This window comes from Protobothrops mucrosquamatus, unplaced genomic scaffold (assembly GCF_001527695.2).
Source record: "Protobothrops mucrosquamatus isolate PMUCROS unplaced genomic scaffold, P.Mucros_1.0 scaffold555, whole genome shotgun sequence".
Lineage (NCBI taxonomy): Eukaryota > Metazoa > Chordata > Lepidosauria > Squamata > Viperidae > Protobothrops > Protobothrops mucrosquamatus.
This window is the reverse complement of record NW_015386858.1, coordinates 381,958-402,493: the sequence shown is the minus strand read 5'-3', so window position 1 is coordinate 402,493 and position 20,536 is coordinate 381,958. Positions and strand designations below refer to the sequence as shown.

At 39.4% G+C, this 20,536-nt stretch overlaps 2 protein-coding genes across 2 annotated transcripts in view; both read left to right on the top strand.

Annotated features, from left to right (window-relative positions):
- Nucleotides 1-3,638, top strand: part of ESPL1 (extra spindle pole bodies like 1, separase) — a 42,063-nt gene extending 38,425 nt beyond the window's left edge. The window contains exons 27-30 of the mRNA XM_029284385.1: nucleotides 715-830; nucleotides 1,001-1,084; nucleotides 2,740-2,898; nucleotides 3,194-3,638. Coding sequence (XP_029140218.1) covers nucleotides 715-830; nucleotides 1,001-1,084; nucleotides 2,740-2,898; nucleotides 3,194-3,395 — 561 coding nt within the window. The 3' untranslated portion in view covers nucleotides 3,396-3,638. The remainder of the gene's footprint in view (nucleotides 1-714; nucleotides 831-1,000; nucleotides 1,085-2,739; nucleotides 2,899-3,193) is intronic.
- Nucleotides 3,639-5,565: 1,927 nt separating this feature from the next.
- Nucleotides 5,566-16,954, top strand: PFDN5 (prefoldin subunit 5). Its single transcript, XM_015817135.1, has 6 exons — nucleotides 5,566-5,675; nucleotides 12,133-12,235; nucleotides 13,800-13,831; nucleotides 15,637-15,711; nucleotides 16,548-16,653; nucleotides 16,782-16,954. Exons 1-6 carry the CDS (start codon nucleotides 5,604-5,606, stop codon nucleotides 16,859-16,861), a joined length of 468 nt encoding a protein of 155 aa, XP_015672621.1. The 5' UTR covers nucleotides 5,566-5,603; the 3' UTR covers nucleotides 16,862-16,954.
- The last annotated feature ends 3,582 nt before the right edge of the window (nucleotides 16,955-20,536 follow it).

The window sequence follows — 20,536 nt, the reverse complement described above, 5'->3', positions numbered from 1 at the left end:
ACCCCGCAAGTTAGGGGCCTTAGGGTCGACCTCTGTCCCCCTGCCAATACAGACTGCGTGCGCTCGGTAAGGAAGGAGGAGAACCACCGCATCACGGTACCTCCCACTCCCAACTCCACCAGGCGCCGCAGCATGATACCGTGGTCAACGGTATCAAAAGCCGCTGAGAGGTCCAGAAGCACTAGGACAGAGGAATAACGTAGGCTGCTCTTAGTCACAAGAAGGCACAATCAAATTTCCATGAAAGTGAAATATTGCTTACAAGGAGCAATGTTTGTTTAAAGAATTTGTATGCATTTCCCCCCAAAATAGTTTAAAATGACCATTAAACAGAATTTTAAAAAGACTGAACAATATTAAAGGAGACCAAAGATGGATGGATAGATAGGATAGACAGACAGACAAACAAAAATATGGCTGCATTAGGGCTTGGTATACTGTGTGTAAGACATCATTGCAAAGCATAGTAGAGTTTGTGGAAGACCTGTCTCAACCCAGAAGCAATTTGCTAGCTATAGCATAAAGCCTAGTGGCCTCCCTTGATGTTCATTGGTGCTTTTACAGCTGATAATAGAAGACACACATACACACACACTTTCTTCTCATGGACTTTGGATAATCAAGTGAAAATCCTCACATGCTAAAAATAGTGCCTGATTTCATGGTGCTTTGTCCCCATTTAATGAAGCAACTATTCTGATCTCCTTCAAACAGTATCAGGAAGAGACTATCCTCAACCACGGAGTCAGCAGCAGCAGCACCTTCTATGTTCTGAACCCACACAAAAATCTTCCTGGCACAGAGAAGATGTTCAAAGAATGGTTTCAAAGGTAGGTATTTGCACTCTATGTTGCACAGATTTTGGATCCTTCAGGGGAGCCATAGCATCACAATCTGTCAGCAGGCTTCCTTTTGAATCAAGGTTGCTTACCATGTTGACACAACCAAACTCATTCAACTGATAGCTATCTTTTTTCCCCCTCTGCTTATTACTTGGTAGTGAACCTGGATGGGCAGGAGTGGTGGGAGAGGTTCCCAGTACAGACCAAGTACCACTGGCCCTCGAAGAACGTGATCTCTACATGTGAGTACAAGGCAGAGCTGCATATCCTATACTAGCACCAGCAAAAAGTTTGAATGCTTGAATGAATTGCAGGTAGAAAACTTGCACAAGGAAAGCTATTAAAGCACAGAGGAAGTGGATTCTGGGTCTGATGTGATTGCTCTGAGAGAATACATTTTTCCTTGATTAGGCGCTTAATTGTAAGTGTTCTCGCCTTTAAAAATGTTTTTAATACAGTAGATCTCAGCTACAGAGGCTCATTAGAGTAATGCTATTCATAAGTGAGCAGAGGCATAGAGAAAGCAGGAAAATAGAAAAGTACAAAAAAAGTTGCTCAAGAATACATTTTTCTCTGAATGTATTTAACAGTTTTCTGCTCTTTGAGTATTTATATAAAGTCTCAGAAAATAGTTATGCAAAACCAAGATATCACAGAGAAGTAAGAACTGGCTTATGGGGGGGAAGGAAAAGAGTTGCTATGCCATAACTATATTTTGGGCTACTTACCAGGACAAGCAGTGCTGGAAATTCCTTGATTTCCTCCCCACCCCTCTGTTTCCCATTTCTATAACATTTATTAGTGTCTTTTATGACTCTATATTAAATAACAAGATAAGCAGCAAGCTTATCCTGAAGGTTATACTCGAAGCCTAGTGTTTTCCAAGAACCTCATCAGCAAGTCATGTGCAAAAACACATTTAATAGATGTGTTCAGTTCAGCTGGGAGGTTTTGGCTCATTGTAGCCAACTTCTAAATGAGGAGAGAAGATCTTTTAGCAAACCTAATTATTTTGCCAGAATTAAGCAAGAATGCTTATCATACCCTATATCAGATCCTATATATCATATGTCATATCCTATATCTCACATATTTCTTATATCAAAAATACAATAAAAATATAGCAATGCTAATAAAATCAGAATGTACAGAATAGTGATTAAATGAATGGTATTTGAAGAAAATTTAAAATATATCCATAAAATGTTAATATAGAAATAGCTCATTTTTTCACATATTATTAAATCTAGTCATATAGACCATCTATTGTTCCATCGTTTTGATACAATATCGTATTTCAGTATAATAGTATTTATATAATAGTCTTAATATTCTATTATTTATGCACCTATTAAATGTAGTATTAAATGTAGATAACAGAAAGAAAAAGTAGATATTCTATCAATATTAATCACAGTTTTGAATATTAATATTGCAAGCATGATCATTTGAGTTTTTCTTCAAAATTAAATAAAACACATATCAAAGTATTTGTTTTATAGCACAGATTTCAGTCTTAGGCTAAATTAATTGATATTAAAATTTCCAATGTATTGTTCCGTTGTGTGTGTGTGTGTGTGTGTGAATATGGATATATGTATTTTTATATATGTTAATAAAGGAAAAATAAATGAACAAACCCTGCTGCTTTAACTTGCTGGAACCAAACTTCTCGCTCCCTTTTGCCGTGGATAAGTTGAGCAAAAGAGGGGATGCAGCCTTCTGACGATGTGATTGAGAGGCCAGCCACTTTAAAAGATTTCCTGTTTCAGTTTCTGGTGCAGGTATATTATTTAAGATCTGCAAATGAACAGGAAACTGAGACAATCAAGAAATTGCACAATGGGAATCTGACAGATTTTTTTGAGGTGTCAATCAATTTTTTTTCTTCTTTTAGCTACGCTGGCCATGGGGCAGGCGCACGCTTTGTGGATTCCATCTTAAAAATGGATTGCAGAGCTGTGGCTCTTCTTTTTGGCTGCAGCAGTGCTGCTCTAGCAGTACAGGGCAACCTGGAGGGAACTGGTGCTATCCTCAAGTTCATCATGGCAGGATGGTAAGTTGCTAAAACCTAGTAGTCATCTTGGTAATTGCCCATAATCATAGTTCCTAAATCCTGATATACTGGCTTCCAAACTATGTTGGGAAAAGTATACATGAAGTCAATACTTGGGAAATCTTTGCTATCCTAAAGCTTCAGGAGCAAGGAGACATCATCCAACATGAAATGCTTGTGCAAGCCTAAGTATTACTCAACCAAACCTTTTGCTCTGTTTTGCCTACCAATTGATATATCCATGTTTCTGTTATAAACGTGCTCACATACTTCTTTCCTCTCCCTTGTTTTCCAGTCCCCTAGTGCTGGGTAATCTCTGGGATGTAACAGATCGAGATATTGATCGCTATATGCGGGCACTTCTGAACAACTGGCTCAAGGCAAGTTCTGGAGCCCCTTTGCTGCAGTACGTCATTGAATCCCGCCAGGCTCCCAAGCTCAGATACATGATTGGAGCTGCTCCCATTGCATATGGCTTACCAGTATTCCTGAAATAGAAAACTCAACAAAACATGAGATCTATTTCATGGGGAAAATTTGACGGGAGTTGAATGAATTTATTATTACGTTTTGAATTCCCTTAAGTAGAAATTGTCTAACTGCGTTTCAGGGGAAAGGATAAACATTTAATTTATGCTAGTATGTTTGGTCACAGTCTGCCTTGCCTTTTTGATCTAGCAAGCCTGCATTGCACTTAGAGAACCTATGTAAGCTGCTATCTTTTGGAATATGTATCACATTTATACAGAGTAAATGTTCAACAATTATTGTAAGTTATTCTTAAATCTATTTTTATTTTAATGTTTCAAAACCTCAATAAAGTTAAAAGTAAATAACTTCTGTGTATACATGCAACCAATCCTGAACTTGGGACAGGGGATGTGTTCTAGTCTTGACTGAGGATGTTTGAGCTGACTTGTCTAGGGCTAGGAGACTGGAATAATGGGAAATAGGTAACAGTCCTGCCAGATTTTGTACAGGTAGTTGACTTATGACCACAGTTGTGCCCAAAGTTTCTGTTAAGTGAGACATTTGTTAAGTGAGTTGTGCCCCATTTTACGACCTTTCTTGCCACAGTTAAGTGAATCACTGCAGTTGATAAGTTAGTAACACGGTTATTAAGTGAATCAGGATTCCCTGTTGACTTTGCTTGTCAAAAGGTTGCAGAAGATGATCACATAACCTTGGAACACAGCAACTGTCATAAATATGAACCAGTTGCCAGGCGTCTGAATTTTGATCACACGATTACGGGAATGCTGCAAGGTTGTAACTGAAAAATAGTCATCATGTCACATTTTTCACTGCTCTTGTAATTTTGAATGGTCACTAAATGAACTTTTGTAAGTCAATGACTACCTGTATTACAACTTTCAGCAGCCTCAGCCAGTATAAGCAGTCATTAGGGATACTTGGGAAGGCATGCAATTTAAAATATTTGTATTCTACTAGACAACTTATACATCCTTCCTTGGAATTTTAGTTCTACCTTTATTATAGCTTTTTTAACATTATAAATTAGGCATTTGGCATTTCTTTTGGCTTACCTTAGCACAAAAATGTGCTTTTTATGTGCTGATTAAGCAAGGTCTTGAGTATATGAGCAACATCCCAGAGCTGAATAAATTATTTACCATAATATGGGAAATTAACTCTTTCCTGTTTGATCTCCAGATCCCTAATTTCCAGAGGCTATGACATGGAATGTTGTGAGCAACCTTGATCGTTATGAAGTCCTATTTTTGCACTGAGAAACTCTTATTTTGATCTTAGGGAGCCTTCAGGTCCAGGGATACCAATAAATGATTACTGCATAGGCAATAGAAGGAGACAACCCTCTCAAATCCAAATAAACTGCATTCTTGAATCAATTGTTTCCTCTACAGCTCCTCAGATTCAAAAAGGAGCTATTCAGTAAGGATATCGGATTATTTTGTATTCACTTTTAGTCAGTACTTCAAAGGCACAGGTTACTTTCTAAAACAATCTTAAATCAGTTTTACCCATTCAGCTGCATTGCATTAGATGAGTTACTTGGTTGACCAGGAGAACAGTAGCTGAAGTTATACATCTGGAGGGGATTATACAGGATGTATAATTCTGGGAGTTGAAGTCCACACACCTTCAAATTGTCAAAAGTTGAGAAGCACTAATCTAACCAATAAACGGGTAAGCAGACTGAGGCTGCAGTTAGACGCCGAGATGCAACGAAGACCTCAGATACCCCCCCGGATGCTTGGGACTGCCCTTCGCGTCATCCCCAACCAACGGGGATGATGTTTGAGATCTTATAACAATAGATCTAAGATCTTCGATGAATAGCTTTGGAAGGGGCAGTAGCGGGCTCAGTTTGCTTGATGGGGGCGATTCAAAGACATAAGCGAACGCAAATCATTTGCACAGTCCAAAGAAACCAATCGGAGTTCCGATTTTTATTCACACGCTCCAATACAGATTTGCCTCTGGACGCATGTAAGCGCTGCTGGTTTTTTTCCCCCTTACTTCGGTAATAGCGCTTCCGCCCTCTAAGAAGAAGTGGGGGCGTGGCGTCCCGAGCCTTAAGCGTCTTTCTATTGGCTGGGCAGGGCGGCCTTTTCGGTTGGCCGCGAGTCACAAAGGGCGCCTTGATCATAGACTCCAGCAGCTAGAGCGAGCGTCACTACCTTCCCGAGGAGGCGCGCGGAGGGATCTCTCCGCCTCCTAAGATGGCGCAGCAGGTGAACATCGCGGAGCTCTCCCTGCCGCAACTGGAAGTGTTGAAAACCCAGCTGGATCAGGTGAGAAAGCGGAGGGGGGGTGGAGGTGGATAGGCTTGCTTGTCATCACGGCTGCCGGCACAGAAGGAGGGGGCGCTTGGTCAGCTCGGGGTGGAATTAGGTGGTCCTTTCGAGACCCTAACCCGGGGGGGGGGAGTCCTTTCCGGACCTAAACCGGGGGTTCCTTCACTTGGCCTTCAGAAGCTCCCATCTCCCCCAAGGATGGGGGAAGGAGGTGAGAGTTGGGAGCCAAACGTCCTGGAGGGTACCCGGTTGGGGTGGATGTTCATGCCGAGCCCAATTATTCGAAAGAAAGAAAGGAAGGAAGGCAGACCCATCCATTGGACTCAATATTATCCCCAGGTAAGCGTGAGTGAGACTGCAGCCGTCACGGCTTTCTCTGAATCTCCATTGAATAAAAGAAGGGGGAGAAGGAAGGGGACGCAAGCTTTTAACCGGGTAATAGGATTTTGTCTATGGCCATCGTGATCTTTGTCTTGTAATGTTCATTGTGAGGCCACAACCCCCTGTGACTTTCCAGGGGCTGCTAATATAGGTAGTCCTCAACTTCATTTAGTGACCATTCAAAGTTACAGTGGCCCTGAAAATAGTGGTTTATGACCATTTTTCACACTTATGGCCGTTGCAGCATCTCCATGGTCAGGTGATTTACATTTGGATGCTTGACAACTGACACATTTATGACGGTTGCAGTATGGGGGGGGTGTCATGTGATCTCCTTTTGCGACCTGACAAGCAAAATCAATGGGGAAATCAGATTCACTTTAACAACCTAATTTAAGAACTGCAGTGATTCGCTTAAGAAATGTGGCAAGAAAAGTTGTAAAATGGGGCAAAATTCACGTAACAAATTTCTCACTTAACAACAGAAATGTTGGATTCAATTGTGGTTGTAAGTTGAGGACTACCTGAGTCTCCAGGTTGTATCTTGAAGTCTGAACCTCAGGACTTTGGGCAACTCACAGATAGGTAGTTTTTAAATGGAAATGTGTATTGAGTATTGAGGAACATGAAAGTGACTTACCTAGATGTTCTCCAGCTTTGGGTTTTATATAGCGTGCTAGACAACCCTTTATCCCATCAGTCCTTCAAAAACTCAGTATGTTCTCTTGGAAATGCCTTGCATAATTCAACTGTTTGGGGTCATTATGCTTTGCCTTCCCCTCTTTCCCCTCAAAATGTACATGAAATTGTTTGTGGTTTTTTGGTAAGTTTGTCACTTAAGTTCAGATGCCATAGGAAGATCAGGTAAAAATCATGTCTCTCCTCTTCTCAAAATGAGTATCCTAAATAATTTCCCTGCTCCATAAATATTAGTTTTATATAACACTTTAATATTTGGAGTGCTTTACTCTGAATATTTTCTCCATCATTCCTGCAATATTTTAATATAATAGGCCAGACATATCTCTTTCTGTTACTGTATAAATTAAGCGAGGAGGGTCAGTGCTTAGAATTATAGAAATAAGAGGTTGCTTTGTTAATGGCTTTCTACATGAAGTTAGATCTGAATTCAAAAGGTATGGTCACTCTTATTTTAAGAGACTGATGTAATTCACAATCTCCTGTTTGACTATCCACTCTTGTTAATGTGAAAAATTGATTCAAAAATAATTTTTAACATTGAACTTGAAGACAGAGATGGTTTATTATTTGCTAATGTCACTGACTTAAATGACATTCACAAATACAGGATGGAAAACTGGAAGTCTCAAGCCTTCTCTCTCAGCAGCCTTTTTGTTTTTTAAATGCTGGTTCTGTCTCTTTTGGATCAGCAGTTTGACAGTTGGTTTGCTGGTTGGTTTCATTCTTTTCCAAGGGGGGGAGGGGGAGAGGGCGCAGTTCACATAGTATTCTTCCTCCAACCCTTTGTGTGTGAGACGGGACTCTTTGCTGCATTTCTAGATATTAAAGAGATTTTAAAAAATCAAGGGGAATTAAGTTTCATACCTGGGGCATGTAGTTTAGAGACTTATGACTAGAGTTTTCAACGCTACCTCCCATCCTTACATGATAGACCATGTACCTCATCAAGCAGGAAAGGAAGGACAAAGGGAATGGGAAAACTATAATAATTCTTTTTCACTTGAGATATTAACATACAAAGCTTCCCTACTAAAGATGTAAGTATGGAGTTCCCTTGATCAGGATCAGCAACCAAACAGACAGCAAGCCAAACAAAATGAATCAGTTTGAAATGATAGAAAATATTTGTAGCTTGGGAGTAGATTTTGGCAGTGGTTTGTTCTTCGAGCTTGCCATTTAACTCCCGAACATTTTGTTACTAGATTAGGTAACATCTTCAGCAGGACTTCGGCCGAAGTGTCTTGTTCCATTCCTCTTTAGTTTATATAGGTCTTGTGTGGTGGTGCGGTCAGTTGGTCACATGACTGGCTGTTTGCATGGTGCGAAAATCAACTGGTGAGGTAGTTGGTTCTGTCATTGAACCGGACTACTTGAACAACCAATCAGTGATGGAACCAACTTGCTTGCCAGTTGATTTTCATGCAATGCGAACAGCCAGTCATGTGACCAACTGACCGCACCACCACACAAGACCTATATAAACTAAAGAGAAACAGGACAAGATACTTCACCCAGAGTCCCACTGAAGATGTTACCTAGTTTGATAATGAAACGTTCAGAAGCTAAACAGCAAGCTCGGAGAACAAACCATTGCCAAAATGAATAGGTTTTAAGCAGACCACAGGATGGTGCTGGTCTACTACAAATGCAAAAAACAAAAAAAACAAAAACAAAAATCAAAGAAATTGGAATGAAATTCAACATTACTTCAGACTGCAAGGCTTTATAGTAATATTCATGGGTACAGAATTCCAGACCTTGTACTAAAGTAACAAAAGACTAGCATAGCACAATAAAAGTAATTAAATTTAACACAGTATTCCTAGCTAAAAGTTTATACCTGTCGGTTTATGTAAAACATCTACAGACTATAATAAAATAACAAGATTATTTTGAAGTACCCAATATTATGTAAATTTCCTTAATCATAATTCTAAATATCTCTATAGGAATTAAAATCAAATTGCTACCTTATCCGAATAACCCTAGTTAAAATTTTTGCCACAGCAATGAAGAATTTGATCACAAAGAAGACATTTAATATAAAATTGATTAGAATGTCCAAGAAAGGATTGTAAAACTAGATTAATCAAATCATTATACGAGCTAAGATAAAAGCTACAATACAGGACTATTTGCTCCATTGATTCTAGATCATGGTTCTTTGAAGTAGTGCTCAAGTTATGTCAGCAATTGGGACCAGAATTTCTGTGACTAAGTGCAACATTATGTGACTTCATTACTTGGTAATAGCAATTCTTGCAGTCCCCATTGCTGTTGTTAAGAAAGGATTGTGGGTTATTAAGAGAGAACCTCCTAACAACTTCCTGCCAACTTTGTCAAAGTGGGTGGGGAAGCTGGCAGTTGCAAGTCCTGGGTAGTTCACAACCAAGCCAGCAGACAGGTAAATGGCTACTGTCACATGGGAAATGGGGGTGGCTGGCTGGGGAGGTGTGTTGCACAGCAAGGCTTGGACTGGCTGCTGCCAGGTTGTGTGGGTGCATGAATGGTGGCGGGTGCAAGCATAGCAAGACTTGGTGTATTTGCTGCCAGATGGGAAGGGATGCATAAGTGGCAGGGGAGGTGTGGCATGGGTGCAGCAAGGCTTGGGGAGGGTGCACAAGTGGCTGAGGAGACATGGCGCAAGCCCCTCAAGGTTGGGATGCTGCAACTGACATCAACAAAGATGATTAGGGGACTGGAGGCTAAAACATACAAGGAACGGCTGCTGGAATTGGGTATGTCTAGTTTAATGAAGAGAAGGACGAGGGGGGACATGATAGCAGTATTTCAATATCTCAGGGGTTGCCACAAAGAAGAGGGAGTCAGGCTATTCTCCAAAGCGCCTGAAGGCAGGACAAGAAGCAGCGGATGGAAACTAATCAAGGAGAGAAGCAACCTAGAACTAAGGAGAAACTTCCTGACAGTTAGAACAATTAACCAGTGGAACAATCTGCCTCCAGAAGCGGTGAATGCTCCAACACTGGAAGTTTTTAAGAAAATACTGGACAGCTATTTGTCCAAAATGGTATAGGGTTTCCTGCCTGAGCAGGGGGTTGGACTAGATGACCTCCAAGATCCCTTCCAGATTATTATTATTATTATTATTATTATTATTATTATTATTGTTGTTGTTGTTGTTGTTGTTGTTGTTGTTGTTGTGCAAGCTGATTGTTAAGTGCCCCAATTGGGATGATGTGACTGGGTATTTCAATGGCTAGAACTTTGAGGACTGGTCATAAGTACCACTTGTTCAGTGCTGTTGTAAATTGAAACAGTTTCTGAATGAGTGGACATTAACTGAGGAATACATATAGATCAGACCAAGAAATTAACTCCACAGGAAGGCTAAAACTACTTTGACTGAGATTGGTTGTAATAACAAGGCTATACTGTCCCTCCTCCTCCCTGTATCCAGTGAATTAAGGAAGTACCTAAGTTGCTTCTGAATGTTATCTCATTATTCTGGACCCTAAGAACCTAAGAATTTCTGCAAATTTCTGTCAAGCTCATGTTCCGAACTGTTTAGACCTTGTCCCTGTCTGACAGATGCATGTTAACTGTTGCTTTCATTCACAACAGGCATCTTTCAGTATTAGGTATTTGGGGAGGCAGCAGTGGGGAGAGAGGATATTGTTATTTCCTAATTTAAAACCTATGTGGAATATGGAGGAGGGCAGGAAAGAGAAATCCATGCTAGATTAAAATGACTGAGGCGATTAGTGGGGTGATTCTATTGTTCGGCCATTCTAAGTGCGTTCATATGTTGAGGATCTAGCTGGAAAAGATCTAGCTCGGGTAGGCAACCTTGGTTCTTTTATGACTCGTGTGCTGGCTCAGGAATTCTGGGAGTTGAAGTCCACGAGTCATAAAAGAGCCGTTGCCTACCCCTGATCTAGCTGAAAAATATGTTTTAACTGAATATGTTAATATTAGTGAATCAACTCAATTTAATTCTTGGGATTAAGATGCTATTCTAATTTTCCTAAGAATCCCAGGATTATCATTTTGATATTTAAAATCTGTGTTCTCCTACTTTAAGAAAAAAAATGATACTTGCTTTATGTGATAATCTTACATAGTTTATTGTCCACTAGACTGGTTATAGAACAGTGATGGCGAACCTTTTAGAGACCGAGTGCCCAAACCGCAACCCAAAACCAACTTATTTATCGCCGGGTGCCAGGGCCACATCAGCACTGTGGTGCCCTCGGGGGGGGGCAGGGAGGCGCCTCTGAGTGCCGCCTCTGGCACGCAAAAATCGGGGGTACAAAAATGGGCCACCATGCTGCAAGGTACAAAAACAGCTGCTGCCTCACCACAGGGTGCAGATACAAGGCTGCAACATGCAAGAATGGGGCAGGGCTAGTGAGTATCACGCAGGCAGTAGCCCCGCCCCATTTGCAGCGCGTGTGTGCTCACGGCCCCCTGTGCACATGCACGCATGTAAAATGCTTCCCCCTCCCTTTTCTTCCAGTCCACCAATCGACAATGGTTGGTGACCTCTGCTCTACCACCTTTACTCAAGCTTGCTAGTCGGCCGCTTCACCTCCTTTGTGCTGGGCAGGGCTCATGGCGGTGGCCTGATGGACCTGCTGCTGGCAGCGGTGGCGCGTGTGCCAACAGAGAGGGCTCTGAGTGCCGCCTCTGGCACGCGTGCCATAGGTTCGCCACCACTGTTATAGAAGATTATATGGCAAGGATTTATGCAATTAGAATTTGAGCCAACTCTTGTCACTCATTCTCTATGGGTCCTGTTATTCTTTAAATTCCACATTTCAATTCACTAATGGAGTTGTTAAGGAACCAGATCTCCAATTTTCATTGCTCAATATTAAGGTAAGCTTAGTATAAACATAATATGTTTTTGTAATCCCTTTCAAATGTTGCTGAATTACAGCTCACAACATTCTTCAACATCAACAATGTGTTTGGAAATTTTAACAACTTCAGAAAAGCCATAGATTTTCCACCCTGATTTGGACATTATGCTGCCACACGTGGAAATGCTTGTAGTTCAGTCTTCCCACATGTTCATATGTGGAATAAACCAAAATATTCCATTGGGAACAAGAGGAAATTGTGGTTAATGGGCATGTTTATGAACTATGTAGCCACAACATCTCCATCATTTTCTTGCAATGTATCTGTTACATGGTGTCATTTTGTCATAAAAAGCATGATAAACTTTTTGATGAGAACAGAACAGACACATTTAAATAAAATAATTGCCACATCTCTCAGTGCACTAAATAGCACAGTGACGAAATTTTCTAAGACTGTTTTAGAATGTCTAATCCAACAATTGTTTGGAAGCTGAGAGTATGGCCTTCATTGCTGAACTCTTGGGTTTTGTATGTTTTTTCTCCAGGAAGTTGAATTCCTTTCTTCATCCATTGCACAACTTAAGGTGGTACAGACAAAATATGTGGAAGCAAAGGACTGTCTGAATGTATTAAATAAAAGCAATGAAGGCAAGTAATAATTCCCTTTTTAAAATCACACTCTTTTGTAGCCTCAGCTCAGTCTTGAAAATGTGCTTGAGATTTTTGTGGGAAACCTCTGGTTTTGCTGAACTGTAGCTCCTAACATTCCTCCTCATTGGCTGTGCTAGCTGATGCTGGGATGAGTTTTACATCTTCCAAACCAGAGGTTTCCCAGCTGTTTTATGACCTAATGAAATTCTCTACCTGTGCCTCATCTTCTCTTGCCTAGAAGATTCTTCTCTGTTTTGATTATAATAAGTCTGTTTTGGTTACATGGTTGGCTGACGTTTCATTGGTACATTTTAGTGGTCAGTTTGAGATTATTCATCTGTGGTTTAAATAACTGAAGACTGGAAAAATATTATAAAACTTGCTAAAGCAATGTTTCTTAAAGGGTTTTTTCCTCTCTCTCAGGAGCCTTTCCCATTTTAAAAAATTATGAAGGACCCCAAAAAGAGCTTTTGTTTGTATGCATTACATTTAACAATATTTATCATATTAAAAATTAAAATTGATGCATTCGCTGCCATTGTTGCTTCTCATGATTGTGCGGGATTTTAATATAACATAGGCTGGGAAATGTGATTTTATGGATCTCTGAGATTCCAGTACCACACCTTAAGAAACACTGCTCAATAGGAATTCAGCAATAGTTTCTGTGTCTCAGATTCAAAAAATGGTCCTGTATTGAACTCTGTTTCTGAATTACTATTAAATATTCTGCAGATTGGGAGAATAGTTCTGGGCATTTTCCTCTTTATTTATTTTTCCTGTTCTATATTAGAGCTTCACAGTGCAATTAGTAAAATGAATAGCATGGTGGCCTAGTGTTGAAGACATTTGCCTCGTACTCGGAAGGTTGAGGGTTCAATCCTAGGTAGCAACAGATGTTTCTCTCTCAGGGTCCAAAGAGAAAATATCTGCTGTGAACTCTGCATAGGCATGAGGAAGGGCATCCAGCCAGTAAACACTCAGCTCCATTGAGTCACCCCAACTCTACCCCGAATTAAGGGATTATAGGGTCATAAAAAGAAGAAATTAGTGCAATTAGTAAAATAAATGTAAAACAAATAATACAAAGGGGAAAGGATGCACTTAACGTGGCTCAAAGATTCTCCAAAATATTCAGATCTTAAGATACTGCTGAAATGACACTAATATCTGTGTTAGCTTAATGTCTAAGACAAGACCATTTTGTATGGGGGCTACATAGGTGAGATGGCATTTCCGTGCATTTCCACATGATGGACAGTTGATCTCAGCAGTAGAAGCTAAGGAAAACATTCCTTAGCAGACCTTAATATCTATATTAATAAATCTTGGAAAGTGTCCTTCCTCAAGTATTATGGTCCTAAACCAATTACAACCATTACACAACATTCACTAACAGTTCAGATTGTATTTGAACTACGTGTTGCCAGCTAGTATGATTTGTTTAACATGGTATATGGGCTGTTCTAGCTGCTAAATTCTGCATTAGTTATAATTTATCCTTTTGTAGGGTAGCCTTATCTAGAACATATTGCAAAACCTATTTTTCTCCTCTGCTTAGGTAAAGAGCTACTGGTTCCACTCTCCAGCTCTGTATCCTTTTTACAAAATAATATCATGGAAGATCTTCAACTTTTTGACTTTTTCTTCCTCATAAGTATAGTAATTTCTAGTAATTCTAATAATTTGGCACTGGGATTAATCAACAATCAAACAGTTTACTGAATTACTATTATTTCAGTGAGCCCAAATGTGGTTTACCACTTCTAAAAAAGAAATATTGTTTGCATAGGCTAGCTATTCTGCTATCATTTCTCATGGGAATAAATCTAGAGGCAAGTTACCTTGGAAGCTGTAGATTTCTATATGTTGTACTTAGAAGCTTTGTAAGGGGAAGGAAGGAAGGGAGGGAGGGAGGGAGGGAGGGAAGGAAGGAAGGAAGGAAGGAAGGAAGGAAGGAAGGAAGGAAGGAAGGAAGGAAGGAAGGAAGGAAGGAAGGATCTAATCAAAGTTAGTAAGAAATCAGAATCCCTTCAGGCTAATGCCATTCTTTTCAGCAGAAAGCAGTTGGCACATTTGTATGACATATTAATTACAGTTTATGATGAAACATAATGTGCGAACCAGTGCTGGCTGGCTCTGTATTATGCTTTCTGTTGTGATTTCCACCAGTTGCTCAACTGAGAAACAAAAATGCTTCCATAGCAACCCAAAGTGTAGCCTGATGACACACTAATCGTACTTGCAGGAGAAGTCTCAGAACCTTGAAGAAGTTCCATTTTAAGTATTGATAAACAGTGTTTTTCTACAAGAAATTGCAGCACTTTGAAGCCATCAACTACCAGCACAAAAAAAACTATACCAGGAGAAAGCATCTAAGGTTGGTCTGTTGTAGTTCAACCTCTAATTCCAATATTAGAACAAGTCTCTTTTTTAAAAGGGGGAGAGGCATCTTTTCATTTAGCTCATTTTGTATTTGTGTAAATGAATTTCCTCCTGCAGCTGTTGTCAAATGATATTTTTCCAAATTAATGCTGTACCTATGATTGGATGGGACCACTGTAACTTACCATGATTATAACATTTGGGATTTTTAAGACACTAGAGAAGGCAAAAGAAACTTTTAATATGGAACTACATTGATTATACAAATATAAAACCTCAAGAATCTCCTGTTTTCTAATCTTGGAGACCACAGGAGTTGTGTCTTTACTTAGAGAGCTACAAAGATATGCTTTGTTCTAGGTTTTCTCAGTGCATAGCACAGGTGGGAAGGTGTATTTTGTTGTGAGTATATTTTTAGATACAATGGCAACCTCTGGCTCAATTAAAAAACAACAACTGTGAGCTTAAATCTGCTGAGTACTTGAATGGGAGACAACCACAAAACACCAGGCTAGTGTAAAGTGGTCCCAAGGAACTGTGTTAACATAAATCAGCCAAAGGTAAAGCTATTCTCATGTCTACAGTTATAGCTTGGATGTTTTGTAAAACTGAGCAGAGTTTGCAAGCCAGTTCCCAAAAGGTACTGATGATGAGATGGTTGTACTTTCTGTGACTCTTTGCCTGAAGTAGTTTAAGTCTAGTGCTATATTTGCATCCTACAAGCTCCAAACAACTCCAAAAATACTCATAACTCTACTATTTTACCATTTTTATTTTATTTCGTGAAGAAATACTGATGCCATGCTTCATAATATTACCTCAGTCATTATAATTATTCTTTCCAGTATTGTTTCTTCATCAGCATGAGAGTGATGACCTAGCAATGCTTGTGACTTTTTTACTTACTCCACTGGGGGACTTCCTCTTTGGACTAGAAATTTAATTCTTTTTTCCCTCTTGATTGTGCTTGATTCCTCCCGGATCTTCTGCTTTTCCTTAACCTTTCTTTACAGATGTATGTTCCTGGGAAGCTTTCTGATGTGAGCCATGTATTGTTAGATGTAGGTACAGGTTATTATGTAGAAAAGGTAAGACATTTATCATTTCTGTGAGGCTGATGTTAAAGGAGCTTCACAATTCCAAGGAGGCAACAATACATAATTTAACATCATAGGAAATGCAGAGTTCTGGTCTTCCACCATGCAGGCACAGTTGTACAGAAAGTCCTCGACTTACAGCTGTAATTGAGCCTTGAATTACTATCGTAAATCGGACCTCATTTTAGCAGTGGTCATTAATGCTGCAGTTGTTAAGCAAACACCACTGTTTGTTAAGCAAATCCATTTTCCTCAATGGGTATTCATGTGCAACTCCCCTCTCCCCGGCTTGCCTTTGAGCCAGAGGCTTTAAAAGCATGGGCCCCTACTTGCGTGTACCCCGAACAAGAGGCTCTTAGGAAACCTTCCTGGTCTGATTTTTACACCAGGTTGTGAAAAAAGGCACATTTCTTGAGAAACTATAAAGTGCAACAAAGGCCAGTTCAAAAGAGTTAACAGAGAATTCTAATCTTGGCAGAAATAACCAAATTCAAATCGTGTTTTTATTTCATTCATTTTTATATGTCTCTCTATGCCACCAAAGTATTTTGCTTACCTCAGCTGATCCCAACCCATTTCCACTATATACAGGGGTAGATTGTAAAAGGGATTGAAGATGGGCCATTTAGTGTTCTCTGAATCTTCCAGAAAACACCCAGTTCTGCCCACCGTTGACTGAAAAATACAAGCCAAAATCTGATTGGGAAAATCATCCAGTTAATTTGGATTTACCACATTAGCAGTTGCAAGGTGCTAGCTGGGCATTCTTTGTTGATAAAGCCATTTGATTGTAAACAGTGGAGTAACAATGCCGTTGATCTTGGCAGAGAGTGGATGAGGCTAGAGACTTCTTCAAGAGGAAGATTGATTTCCTGACAAAGCAAATAGAGAAAATCCAGCCAGCATTGCAGGAGAAGCATGCAATGAAGCAAGGTAGGCCTTAGCAACAGGGAAAAACTGAGAAATGCAAAAACTGTAAATGTAACTCCATCTAATTCTGATTATAGCCATTACTGCTAAAATGCCTTCCTGACTCATTTTGGGTTTTTTTTCTTTCACAGCTGTAATAGAAATGATGAACCAAAAGATTCAGCAACTGACAGCAGCAGGTGCCTCACAAGTGTTGCCAACAAAGGCCTAGCAAAGATGACTCCCTTGCCCACCTATTATTTTGTGATGGTCAAAACATCTGGAGGGAAGCAGCATTCCTGCTGCATGCAGCTTAAAGGGAGGGTGGGAGGGTAAGGGGATGATAATTTTCTGTTCTGTTAAAATGAATGTGGGAGTGTTTCTGTTTTTGGGACTGATAATATCTTGAGGACCTCATCTGCTCAACTCGTTGAGTTTTCAGATGTTATGTTTTGCTAGTTATGGCACCTGGATGCCATCTTTCATAAGATGCCCAGTGAAATGCAGTGCTTGTAAATGGAATTGTACAAAATAAATAGAACAAAGCAAGTAGTAATTGCATATTGACTAATGCATTGCTGCCCAGAAAGCTCCATGGCCCACTTGATTTTATTTTGTTAAGGTTCTTTTGATTTAAAAAAAGGGATGTAATCAATTTGAGTTACAAATTGTAGTTTGAAGAATACTTCTGTATTTGGTGTGTATCCTGAAGGTACTCTTGGAAAATAATTACGTGAGACCTGCAGATCACAGCATTGTTTAGAAGCATTTCACCTGTCAAGAAAAAAGGGACAAGTATCTTTCCATGATGAAGGACTATAGAGAGGAGCAGTTATGGCAGTGGTTAGCAACCTGTGGTCTGCAGACCCCTGGGGGGCTGTAATGTCACAGAGGGTCCACAAAGGCTTGAAAAAATGTTGATTTAAATCTTAAGTCTTGGTGGTCTATAGCCACAAAAGGTATTTAAAGAAGGTCTATGGTGAAGACAAGGTTGAGAACCACTAGAGTGGGGAACATATGAGTTTGCTTTTGAGGAAACAGATGTTTGTGGAGTACAAGGTAGCAAATGGTTTTATATACTAGTACAGTCATTTGCATGAATAGAATGAAGCACAGCAGAAATTCGGACCATGTTTTAGTTAGATGCCTGAGGTGTAGTAAAATGAGATTTTGCTGTACTTACATGTGCACACATACTTGAGGTAATATAAAGGAGCCTAGATCTAGGTGCCAGGGCCGAGTAGTCCTTAACACTAGGATCCTCAGCAGGATTGAACTGGCCAGTATAGTGGAAACATAGTTAAGCAAACTTTAAGTGAACAATGTAGCGTGAAGTGTGTATGATTTCTCTATTGTTTCCACTTAATTTTCACGATAAATTGTTTCCACTTAATTTTCACGATAAAAGGTACACTACTTACACAGGACTGGTCGCTTAGTGAGTGTTCAAAATTATGTAGGACCTCCCTGGGGGTAATCTAGTTCCAAAGGTCTGATGGCTGAGCCCTCCCAGTGATCACATGACTTTATATTATGCAACTCAGCCATTTGCAGTGTCCTGCAAATATTTATTTTGTATCCTGCCTTTATTTTTATTTTTACACATAACTCAAAGCAGTAAACACATCCAGCACACCTTCCTCCTCTTTTCCGCACAACAACCCTGCGAGATAGGTTGGGCTGAGAGAAGATGGACTGACCCAAAGTCACTCAGCTGGCTTTCATGCTTAAGGCTGGTCTAGAATTCACGGTTTCTAGTCTGATGCCTTAACCACTAGGCCAAACTGGCTCCATGACATAATCTATATAAAATATACAGTATATACTGTATTATTTAAATTTTAATATACATAAAACACGACTGTTTACAATAGCTTTGCCAAAACACAGCATTTACTTCCAGTTTTTAGTAAAACTGACTCATAGCAAACCATTGGTTCGCTTAATGAATGCTGCAAAAAAAATCATAAAATCAGATCAATCACATGGGTGGCCCATTTTATGACAGACTTAATAATTGTAATGGAAGGTCTTCCATTGTGGTCGTATGTCAAGGACTACCTGTAATGATTTATATTTTCAAGTATTTGTGCACATGTAAATCAGATGCAAAAGAATTTAAAACTATCCCTTTTCTGAAGTACTGTATTACCATAATTCCTAAATTGTTTTTAGATTTTTCTAATGACATTCTAATGTGATTTTGCAAATATTTAAGAGTATGTTAAAACCAAGACAAACATTGCAATTTTACAAATATGCATTTTTTTAGTTTCCTCTTACTATCTGAATGATTCTTTCATGGGTTTACAAATTCTGCTGCCAAAGAAGAGCCTTTCCTTTTTCAGATCTAAGTCAGGTTTTAATTCTGTCAGGTTGTTAAGAGTTAATTTTTCACAACAAATATTCTTCTGTTTCTGGATGAGATAGGTCATCACCACCGGTAGTCCAAGCTAGTCTGCTTCTGTTTTTAGAATTATTATCCCATACTCAAAAGATAGGAATACCTCAACTAGCAGATGCTTGTCAAAAATGGAACACCACGCCACACTTATAAGCTTTCTTGGAATTTCTCGATTGGCCACTGTTAAAATGGGAATAAAGATAGTTTTGATTCCTGAGAGGCTAATCCAGGCCAGTATTCTATTCCAGAGAGGTGTGATGGATGTTTATTAAAAACCCCACAAGCAGAAAATAAGTGCATCAACAATTCCATGAGCTGAAGAACCTGCTGTCATTTGTACATCTCACAATAGTTTTTGCTAATATTTTCCAGTTCTTTTTGAGTTATTGTTTCTTCTCATTTTATTTATGAATATTTTTTTTCTATTTTACTTTTATTACTTTATAAATAATTCAAGGCATACGTACATACATAACACCCCTTCCTCCTATTTTCCGTAGAACAACAACCCTGTGTGGTAGGATGGGCTGTGAGTGAGTGGCCCAAAGTCACTCAGCTGGCTTTCATGCCTAAGTCAGGACTAGAACTTACAAGACAAATGGAAACAGGCAATAGTGCCAGCCACTTAAGACAAACCTGTATTAGCTGGAATGAGCCAATCTGAAAGTATTTCCTTCCTCAGAATTAAACTATATCTCTTTCCCTGGTTATCTTGTCTTACTACCAGACTATTTCACCTGCCTTTTTTAAAAAAGCGTTCCACTTCTGTCCGAAACTCTACTATCTGAGGCACTTTACTGCCTCTCAAATCCTGACATGGAGTTTTGCTACAAGTACGCAAAATATTTAGAATACAGTTTGAGCTTAGGATGGGCTATTTTCACTTTGGTGGATGCTTTCCAAGCGGGATCCTGGGGTTTGAACACCAGGTTTTGGACACTGTTTTTTAAGAGCCACCAGTTTTGATATTTCATCATTTCAAAAGGGAAATCATAGCTCTATTTTGCAATTTTCTTCTGAATTTGAGCAACATGGGTTCTCAAGTCTGCAAAAAAATGATTCAAGGGTGATAAGCAGGGGAAATGGTTGCTATTTCCTTAGAACATCCATTCTAAACATATACCTCTATCTTAACTTTATAAACACATCTTTAGGTAAAACCTTTGATTTAATAATGCTGACAATTTCCATCAAAGCTTAAATATATATTATTGCAATTGCTCAGGTTATCTAGTTATTTCCTCTCACTAATTTTTGACATTTAGACTGGATCTTTTGCTCAATAGCAAACTGTCAAACTCTAAGAGACATGATTTCCTGAGGGAAACAAAAACACAAAGGCGTATTAAGCTTTAGGTTAAGTCATTTGAAACTGGGAAAGTATTGAGAAAATGTAGAGAGCTCATCACCATCCAATTATAATATGTGGCATCAAAAACCCCACTCTTTACCAATAATAATAACAGACCATTTCTGCTCTCGAGAAAACTTCTTTAAAAAAGC

Coding starts and splice junctions, on each gene's coding strand:
- PFDN5 (XM_015817135.1), top strand. CDS start 5,604: ATGGCGCAGCAGGTGAACATCGCGGAGCTCTCCCTGCCGCAACTGGAA. Junction 12,236..13,799: donor ATTAAATAAAAGCAATGAAG/GCAAGTAATAAT, acceptor TCCTCTGCTTAG/GTAAAGAGCTACTGGTTCCA. Junction 15,712..16,547: donor CAGGTTATTATGTAGAAAAG/GTAAGACATTTA, acceptor TGATCTTGGCAG/AGAGTGGATGAGGCTAGAGA.